General features: G+C 33.0%; 1 protein-coding gene across 1 annotated transcript; it reads left to right on the plus strand.

The window, feature by feature from the left end:
• Window positions 1-275: 275 nt before the first annotated feature.
• On the plus strand, window positions 276-1,616 carry LOC105954332 (homer protein). The gene is made up of 3 exons (XM_012978003.2): window positions 276-796; window positions 874-1,195; window positions 1,279-1,616. The coding sequence occupies exons 1-3, from the start codon at window positions 389-391 to the stop codon at window positions 1,488-1,490; spliced, it is 942 nt and encodes a 313-aa protein (XP_012833457.2). The 5' UTR covers window positions 276-388; the 3' UTR covers window positions 1,491-1,616.
• Window positions 1,617-10,594: the final 8,978 nt, after the last annotated feature.

Below are 10,594 nucleotides of genomic sequence, written 5' to 3' on the forward strand. Positions count from 1 at the left end.
TCAACATAAGAAAAATAAATTTTCTAACAAATTCCTATGGAATAGGGACCAAATATATTTTTTAATTTATGTTTAATACATTTTTTAAAATAAAATAATTTATTTGGTTCCTACGGGTTGGAGCATATAAGTTTTTCCGAAGTACCAAAGTATTATTTCAAGCATCAAATAATCAAATAATGGTTTAGATGTCTCATTTTAATACCTACAATTGAAGTTGCTCTTAAGTGTTATAAAATAAATTTTAGGGTTGCAAATGCTATATGGCTTATACTTTAGGGGTGGTTTATAACCAAGTAAACACATAAATAAAGAGGATGAAAGGAGATAAGCAACCTTCGGTGGTAGAAACTAGAAACATTTTGTCGAGCAGATTGCAGCCCACACAATGATGAAAACCCCCGTTACTACCACCACAATCGCAAGAAACCCTTTTTCAATCCCCAATTCATTCTTTTCCCGGCAAACATTTCACATAATCCCTTCAATAAATCTGCCACTGGTGGCCGTGAAATGCAGCAAAAATGAAAATCCAGGAATCGGAAACGAAAATGGAAATGGAAATGGAAATGGAAATGGGGGAAGTTTGAGGAATATATTGTCGGGTATGGTGAATGAGAGTGTAATCGATGAACTTCTGTACAAAGAAGAGAACCGTGTTTTGCTTGATGGTCTGGAGCAAGCCTCGCGAAGAGTTGAAATGGCTAAAAGAGATCTTGCTGAGATTGAAAAGCAAGAAATTGAGGCCAAGATTATGAGGGATTACATTAATCAGCTCGAATCAGAAGCCTCCGAGGTATTTTTACTACTAATTAATTCATTAATTGATTAATTGAAAATGATGGTGATGATGAATATTTGCAACAAATGTAGATTGAAGAATGCCAGAAAGAAATATCGGAAGCGAGAGCTATGGTGGAGGAAGCAGAGCGATCTTTGACAGTGACGGCGACGGACTCTTCGGAGAGATTCCAATCTGTTAAAGCTGCTTCAGTATCTGCTGTAATCGGCACTCTTGTACAAATTCCGATCTCATTGACACGTGTCACCACCTATTCACAATTGATACTTCCTCTCTCTATAACCTTTGTAACATGTGCATTATTTGGAGTAACTTTCCGTTATGCAATCAGAAGAGACTTGGATAATTTTCAGCTTAAATCAGGAACATCTGCAGCTTTTGCCTTTGTCAAAGGTATGTAGTTAACATTTAAAACATACTCTTTTTCAAAAACAACTTAATAAATTGATTTGTTCATATATATATGAATGATTCAGGCTTAGGAATGCTCGGAGCTGGAACGGCATTGGAGTTGAACGCGGAAAGCATTATATCACATGCTTTTGATGGATCGATTTATGTTTCGGAAAGTCTATTAATTTTTCTATTTGCTGGGGTTGGTCTTGATTTGTGCATTAAGTTGGGGATTCTATATCCATTTCCTATTGATCCATCCGTCACTTCCTCCAACGACATAACGACTAGCTAGTAGTCAACATACATGTAAATCTTGTTGGAAAGTTTCTACATCAAAACTAACCTTCATCAGATTTGTATGCAGTTAGTTGTCTTGATCAAGATTAATTATTGAATACTTGATATGATTTTGCTCGAATGACCTATCTTTGCATTTGTTTTTGGTATTTAACAGGAGAAAACACAAATTCTATTAATGCTTCAAAATTACAACTTTAGTACAGGGGTGATTACAGAGCATAGAGTAGGCTTTCGATAGATTTTGGTTCAAAATAGGATACAGAAAACTTGGGCATGAGTCAAAAAACAAAACATCATTTGTTGCCAAAATAACACCCTCGTTAGCTAGAGCATCTCAGCTGCATTATTAGCACCAATATTTTCTTGCGAAAAACAAATACAAAAGATTTCTATTGCGATGTAATAATTTGCTCCAAGGATTTGAAGTTCATTATAATAAGTTCTTTGAGCTTTTTTGAATAGGTTGATTTTTGAATGATGTAAGGCTTTCGGCTTCATTCTAAATAATATTTTCATCATGGTTTTTGTTGGAGATTTCTTACCAAATTTATTGAGGGACAAGGAAGAATTACAATTGTTTGATTATACACAAGTGATAAGAAAACCACAACGGTTATCTTATACTTAGTAATTTAGCCCCTCTGATGCACGGGTCTTTAGAATATAATAGGATATATGGTACATTTATAAATATAAATGAATCTATGTGTATTTTAAAATCTACTCCCTCCGTTCCTAAATAAGTGTCGTTTTTCACCTTGGCACAATTCTTAAGAATCTCAATAAATATGTCTTGATTTTAGGAAAATAGATATTGATGGACCAAAATACCCTTGTTTATTAATTAATGCAGGAAGAGTGCTATATAGTTAATAAGGGTAAAATTGAAAAATAAGCAATTAATGCAGCATTGGAATTGTTAAGTGACAGATAATATGGAACAAAAAAAATTATCAAAAGAGACAGATATTATGGAACAGAGGGAGTAAGTTTCAAGATATAAATATTTGTAAATTTTTTAATTAAATATTCCAAAATAAAGCAAAAACTCTAAATTAATATTTTATATATTTTTTTATATTCAATAATACCATGATCTATATGTATCTAGGAATATTTATGTATATCGATCTTATTTTCTAGTGTGTTTGTTTACCCTATAGTCACTATACAATTTTGACAAAATAAATACTTCAAACTTTTTCATAAATATGATAACTTTTATGCTATATACATTTATCTATTTTGAAAAACTAAATATATGATATCTTTATACATAAAAGTAATTAACATGGGGTTGTCTAAGATCCGAGAATGTTTGTACTACTCGGACCTAAACGATTAAAGATCAATTAATTAAAATGTGACATGTATGATAAGTATGAACCCCATTAAAACAGCTACGAAACATGGATTACTAATAAAATTACATAAATATCCTTAAAACTAAAATTTAATTAAATATTAAATATTAATGACTTTTCAAAAAATAAAAGTATACAAAATTAATAAGTGTAAAAACGTTTTTTTCTCCATAGTTCTTCTTTGGTTAAAAACTAAATTTAACCAACGAAGGTTTGTTTGCTGATTGCCAACGGGTTAAAGAGGATCTTAAGCAACAATTGACATGGGAACATGATTTATTAGCCAGTAAAGCTCGGATCAAATGGCTCGAGGAGGGAGACCGAAATACTAAATATTTTCATGCGAGGATTAAAGATCGAAGAAAGAGAAATTCTATATCTCTTAAACTAGCAGACGGCTCATTCACAACTGACGGCCAGGTTATTGGACAAACGGCGGTGGAATATTTTTCGGAACTCTTCCATGCTTCTCCTTATCACATGGATTTGGATCTGTTTTCGCATGTGGAGCTTAGGGCCACTTCGGAGACGAATGCAAATTTGATAGCTCTCCCAACCGAAAAGGAAGTTTTCCAAGCAATTAAAAATTTGTCGCCTGACAGTGCCCCGGGTCAAGATGGATTCACTGGTTATTTTTATGCTAATTGTTGGCATATAATTAAGCAAGACCTCATGCAGACAATTCATGGATTCTTTCTTGGCGACCACCTCTCCAAGGGCATTACCACGACTCTTCTTTTTTTACTCCCGAAAGTCACTAATCCGGAATCGTTTCATCAATTTCGCCCAATCAGTCTGGGGAACTTTGTAAGCAAGCTTATCTCAAGAATCATTGCTTCTCGTTTGAGTTCATTTTTGCCTAGTATTATTTCAGAAGAGCAAACTGGTTTTCTTAAAGATCGTAGTATTCATGAGTCAATAGCCATAGCTCAGGAGTTGGTTTCCGATATTGATAGGAAAGTCGAGGGAGGCAATATTATTTTCAAATTTGACATGTCCAAAGCATATGATAGATTGGAATGGAGATTTCTCCTTAAAGCCATGCAAGCACTAGGGTTGTCTCATCAAGTCTGCGATCTTATGTATCGATCATTTTCAAACATATGGTACTCTTGCTTAGTTAATGGGGAGTCTTATGGGCATTTCAGATCGTCTCGTGGAGTTCGGCAAGGTGATCCTCTTTCTCCTCTGCTGTTCATAATGGCGCAAGAAATTCTCACTCTCAATATCAAAAGATTGGAGGCACAAGGGCTTATTAATGCATATAAAGTTCGAAGGGGTTCGCTCCCTATTTCTCATCTTTTTTATGCCGATGATATGCTTCTTTTTACCAATGGATGTAAGTCATCGATCAAAAATTTACGGCTGCTTTTGAAACAATATGAAGAATCATCTGGCCAATTGATTTGTTTGGAGAAGAGCGGATTTTATACGTCAAAACACCTTCAGGCAAATAAAATTCTTCGCCTCAAGGATTGGAGTGGTTGTTTACACAAAGCTTTGCCATTACAGTACTTGGGAGTGCCAATATATCGAGGGAGGTGTTTGATCAAACACTTCGATTACCTGATCCAGCAGGTTCAAAATCGGTTATCTGGATGGCAGGCAAAAATTTTATCCTTTGCAGGTAGGATGACTTTGATACAATCGGTACTGAGCAGCCTCCCAACGCACACTTTATCTTCTACGGTGGTTCCTTCACAAACACTAGTCCGAATGGAAAGTCTTTTTCGGAAATTTTTATGGGGCAAAAAAGAAGGACCAGGAATTCATTGGGTTAGCTGGGAGAAAGTATGTCGTCCAAAGGCGGAAGGTAGTTTAGGTTTTAGATCCCTTTTTGACATGAAAAATATTATGGTGGGCAAGTTAGCATGGAAAGTTCTTGAGGGGACGTCGCTTTGGGCAAGGTTTGCTAGAGCTAAATATGGTGATAATTTCGGGAATGCTCCTCCACTGCATGCCTCAATACTTTGGCGTGAAGTATACCCTCATTTTCACATTTTGGAGACTCATAGTCGTTGGATTATAGGCCAAGGAAAAATTGATTTTTGGAAAGATCGGTGGTATGATGGTGACGTTCTTGATGCAAATAAAACCCTCACTTTCAAAGAAGCTAAGGCGCAACCAGATATTTCCAAAACTTTTCTCTCTACAGATCAACATAAATTTTTCGATTTAATCTCTCTAGATGATCTCACTCCAGATCAACTAATATTTACTGAATCTATTTCAGGGAAGTTTAAAGTGGCGGATTATTGGGATCTGCTCCGTACCAAAAGTCCAGCAAATACTTTCTCGAAGCGAATTTGGCATCCCAAAATTCCTTTGAAAATAGGAGCCTTCTTTTGGAGACTGTCCTATGGTGCAATCCCAGTGGACCTGGCCTTAAAAAAACGGGGCTGCATTTTTCCATCAAAGTGTCGTTGTTGCGAGATTCCACGACAAGAAGACTTCGCTCACCTTTTTCTACAATCGGACGTGGCTCAGGGAGTTTGGCAGTCTTATGCCTCGATCTGGCATAAACCATATCATTATGGGTCAATGCATCACCTTATTAGAACTTGGACGTCCGGTCATAGTCTTCGTACGCAGGATGGGTTGATTGCTTTGGGAATCTTGTTTTTTGGCTGTTGGGATATTTGGAAAAGTCGGTGTTGTGCTATTTTCGAGGACATTCCTATGAATACGGCAACCATCGTACGGAATATGACGCAACATCTGAAAACTCTAAATGACGCCATTCAAGTTCGGGCATCGGAGGATAAGGAGGCGCGTATTGTCATCCAGTATCTCAACTTCAGAATCAAGACTTCAACGATGCTTAAGGGCATCTGGATTAAATGGCAGCCTCCATTCCCTCCCAAGGTTAAACTAAATGTTGACGGCTCGATGAAGGGAGAATTTTGTTCAGGTGGTGGCGTGGTTCGCATCTCTACTGGAAACGTGGTTCAAGGATTTTCTCACTTTTACGGCAAAGGATCTCTTCTTTTCGCAGAAGCTCAAGCTATATTAGATGGGTTGATTATATGTCAGGAATTAGGAGTCGAAGAATTGATTTTTGAATCAGACTCAAAGCTCGTATTAGACATGATACTTAACAAGGCTACCGTGGCATGGGAGATTCACTACATTATAACTTGCATTCGGCAGCTTCTTAAAGACTCTTGGGGTGGTCAACATGTTTATAGAGAGGCAAATAGTGTAGCCGATGAATTAGCTAAGCTGGCTCATGATCATAAGGAGAAGAAACGGTATTCAGCAGGTGAATTTCCTCGTCAAATTCAACCCTCCATTTTATTAGATCGCGTCGGAATGCAGCGGTTCCGCAAAACTTCGAAGCTCAACTGAAGATGGTTTTTATGATTACCTACAGCCTCTTTCAACTCTGTAGTGGTGGATGTTTGTTTATTTGCATTAGTAACCGGTTTTGGGGCCTTTTAGATATTTTTTATAATTTAACTAGATATTGGGTTGCTACTCTTAGTATTATCTTATTTCGCCCACATTTGGGTCAAATTGTAATTAGAAAAGTTAGGAGAATCCTTGGCTTTTTATTACCATTGTAAGGGTACTCTTTCCTTGTGCTAGGCCCACAAGGTTTTAACGAGGCCCCAAACGCCTATTTATAATGGAATAACAAAGTCTTTTTGGCCAAAAAAAAAAAAAAATAAATAAATAAATAAATAAATAAAAACTAAATTTGATTAAAAACTAAATTTGATTAAAAACTAAATTTAGGAAATGTTTGGGCAGAAAATGTGGGCCCATGTTTGTTATATTATTCACATCCCTTGAAGTATGTGTTATTTTTTCCATTTTATTTCAAAATGTGAAATAGTAATGAATGTGCATCATGTTGTTCTACGCCTCCCACATTTTTCTTTTATTTTTTGTTAAGTAATATTTAATTCTATTGTTATTTGATTATACTAGTAATTGTACCCGTGCGATGCACGGGACAACAAATTGCATTGTTTTGATGTTGTAAGAATATATAAACAAACGTTTGATGTATCGTATGATCAAAATTCTGTTATAATCATTCATTAATCAGCAGTGGAACATTACTAAGTGTAGAAAAAAAAAGCAAATAACTTTACTGTTGAATAATTTAAAAAATTAATTGAATGATCAACTAATACCATAGATTGAAAAATTGAACCAGGAACAAAATCATCAACTATGTCTTTCATGTTGAGCTTAAAAATAATTAGATTCAATATCTTAGTTAACATAATCAAAACTAAACTATCCACAACACAACAACGTAAAAGGCCATCTATACATCTTAGCTTGCATCGTAATTAAGCCCTTCTCCACTACCTTTTGCCACTGGAAATAACAATTGAAAAATTAAAAAAACAAAAATAAATATAAACAATAAATTAAATATTGCATACAAACAGTAAGTCCCGAAGGCCGACTTCCAATAGCTTGTGGCTCCATCCATTTTTGCTTAGTTCACTCAAATCAGCCACTTCACTAACATGTCTTAGAACATCTAAAAGGAAATAATTGTTATACACAAAATTTAAATCTTTGGTATAAATTAATGAAACACATAATTTAACAAAATGAAATTACCGATAAGCCATGATCGAAAACATGCAAATTTTACCACACAGTCAATAGGATGAAGAAGAAAATAAGACTAAAATTCTAAATTCGGGTTACCAGAAGAAGAAGCCTTAGGTTGGATGAAGAAATAAAATTTAAATGTTGTAGACATTCAGAAAAACGATGTCAACAAATCCGCTAGGGATGAAAATCAGATTTATTCACCCTCTTTTGTAAAAATTGAAATCAGATTTATCATAAACTATGAAGAGAAAACAAATTGCAAAACAGGTAACCTTTTATGAAGCCACAAACATTTGGTAGAAAAGGTGAGAGATAAAACTGGGGTGAAGAAGTTGAGAGGTTGGATATGAATAAGAAGACATAACACAAACATGTTGAAGTAAAAGAGAAAAGTTGAAATTGTTGAGAGTCGGAAGTCCTTGGGAATCGTCCGTCTTTGGGAATATGATAATTAGTATTTTATCATAAAAAAATAATACTTGGGAGATTTAATTGGTTGTGCATTAGAGATATTCATTGCTGAAAATAGGAGAGGAGTGATTGGGCTGATTCGGGGATAAAAAATTGTTAAAAATCGAAAATAATATTTAGGAGATAAAAAATTGATGAAAATCGAAAATATTATTTAGGAGATAAAAATTTGATAATGAAAAATTCTATTTACCAGATAAAAATCTGATAAAAAACCAAAATAATATTTAGGAGATAAAAATCTAAAATAATATTTAAAATAATGTCAATGAGATAAAAGTTGATAAAATTCGAAAATCATAATTAAAATAATATTTAGGAGACAAAAATATGATAAAAATCAAAAATATTATTTAGGTGCATTTTTTTTGATAAAAATGGAAAATAATATTTAAAATAATATTTAGGAGATAAAAAATTGATAAAAATTGAAAATAATATTTAGGAGACAAAAATCTGATAAAAATCGAAAATAATATTTAGGAGATAAAAATCTGATAAAACTCGAAACAATATTTAAAATAATATTTAAGAGATAAAAATTTGATAAAATTCGAAAATAATATTTAAAATAATATTTAGGAGATTAAAATTTGATAAAAATCGAAAATAATATATAAATAATATTTAGGAGATAGAAATCTGATAAAAATTGAAAATAATTTTTAGGAGATAAAAATATGCTAAAAATCAAAAATAATATTTACAATTATATTTAGGAGATATAAATTTGATAAAATTCTAAAATGATATTTAAAATAATATTTAGGAGAGAAATTTTTTATAAGAATCGAAAATAATGTTTTGGAGATGAAAATCTAAAATAATATTTAGGAGATAAAAATAAAAAATAATAAAGAAAATATACAAATATGATATTAGGGTTTCTTAGGGTTGCCCTAGCGTTTCTTTCTTTTATATACTAGTAATCTGACCCGTGCGATGCACGGGGTTTGAAAAAATTAATGCAGAATAAAAATTCAATTTTCAATGTTGTTTTCTACTTTCAAATTAAAACGTAAAAATCACTCGAACATAAAACAAATAGAAAATAAAATTAAATAAAATTAAATAAAACAAAGAATCACGTAGTAATGTAAATAACATAGGCTTTTATTCTATTATCTTTCATTGATACATTCTCCACTACAAATAAAACCAATAGAAACCACTACATTCATCTTGTACCACAACCTTTGTTTCTTGAGACGTGTAATATACTTAATAAGTTCATATATGTCCAACATTTCAATAAAGAACAGTTTGTTGAGGCATGCATTGATGCATATTTATTTATATCCACAAAACATAAATTGACCAAAAAACCTGATAAATCACATTCAGCGACTTCAAGTTTCTTGTGACCGATCGATTCTTTCAACATTGATAAACTATATGCCACTCTTTCTATTCCTCCATCGACATTAGATACTACACTGATCTACGTTTGTTAGACAATATTCATTTCTCACACACTAAAAATTCATTAGAGAAAGTTAATGTATAATGTGCTGCTCATGCCCATAATATATGAAAAGATTTTGTTTCAGTAGTGGAAAACTTACATTAATTATTCAGGTCACACATAATGAAAATAATACGAAATTTCTTGGATATATATAACAGAAAAAATCAAAGAAACAACGAAAAGAGAATTCATTTTCCAACAGATCCATCGAAAACTCACTAATGGAAGAAGTAGATCAAACTAGGGCTGGGACTTTGGGATCGGGATTCGGGATCCCGTCCCGTCCCGATTAGAATTTTACTATTTGGGATTAAAACTTCGGGAATTCGGGATTACGGGATTCGGGATCGGGATTCGGGAATTGGTTCAATCCCGATCGGGATATTTTAATCCCGAATTAGGAAAAAAGAAAAAAAAACTAATAAAAACACACACACACACACACACACACACACACACACACACACATATATATATATATATATATATATATATATATATATATATATATATATATATATTTGTCAAGGAGATGAGAAATAACAATATAATATATCGTTTCAACTTATTTTTAAATTTTTCAAATTTCATTTGTTCCAAGTTTTGTGGTAAAAATAAATAGTGCAATAATAATAGTATGTATATAATATATTCAAGTTGGTTTAATGTATAAAATAATACTAATGGAAAAAAAAACAATATTTCTTAGTTTTTAGGCAAAATATGGGATTCCCGATCCCAATCCCGAATTCCCGAAATATTTAGGGATACCGATATTACCGGGATTTAATATTATGGGACGGGATTGGGATTTAAAATTTCTATCCCGAATCCCGAAATCCCGATCCCGAAAATCCCGAATTCCCGAAATCCCGTCCCGAACTCACCCCTAGATCAAACCCAACATTAATGAATTATCTACTACCCCATTTCCACCTCCTTAAAAAATGTCAGCGCCATTGTTGTGAAGAAAGAAATGTAAATTTTAAAATGAATAATTTAAGCGCCATTGTTGTGAAGAAAGAAATGTAAATTTTAAAATGAATAATTTAAAGATGTGAACATATTTCAGAGAGAGAAAATGCAGCGAGACTCGATAGTAATTCTTAATAAAATTATCGATTTTTTTCCCAAAAAAACAATAATGCTATAACGTTGCTTCATGTTTGTGAAACTTGTAAGGAAAAAACATCGAAAATTTAAATGTCGACT

This window comes from Erythranthe guttata, chromosome 1 (genome assembly GCF_056151865.1).
Source record: "Erythranthe guttata isolate IM_541 chromosome 1, IM_541, whole genome shotgun sequence".
Classification (NCBI taxonomy): Eukaryota; Viridiplantae; Streptophyta; class Magnoliopsida; order Lamiales; family Phrymaceae; genus Erythranthe; species Erythranthe guttata.

Coding starts and splice junctions, on each gene's coding strand:
- LOC105954332 (XM_012978003.2), top strand. CDS start 389: ATGATGAAAACCCCCGTTACTACCACCACAATCGCAAGAAACCCTTTT. Junction 797..873: donor TCGAATCAGAAGCCTCCGAG/GTATTTTTACTA, acceptor CAACAAATGTAG/ATTGAAGAATGCCAGAAAGA. Junction 1,196..1,278: donor AGCTTTTGCCTTTGTCAAAG/GTATGTAGTTAA, acceptor TGAATGATTCAG/GCTTAGGAATGCTCGGAGCT.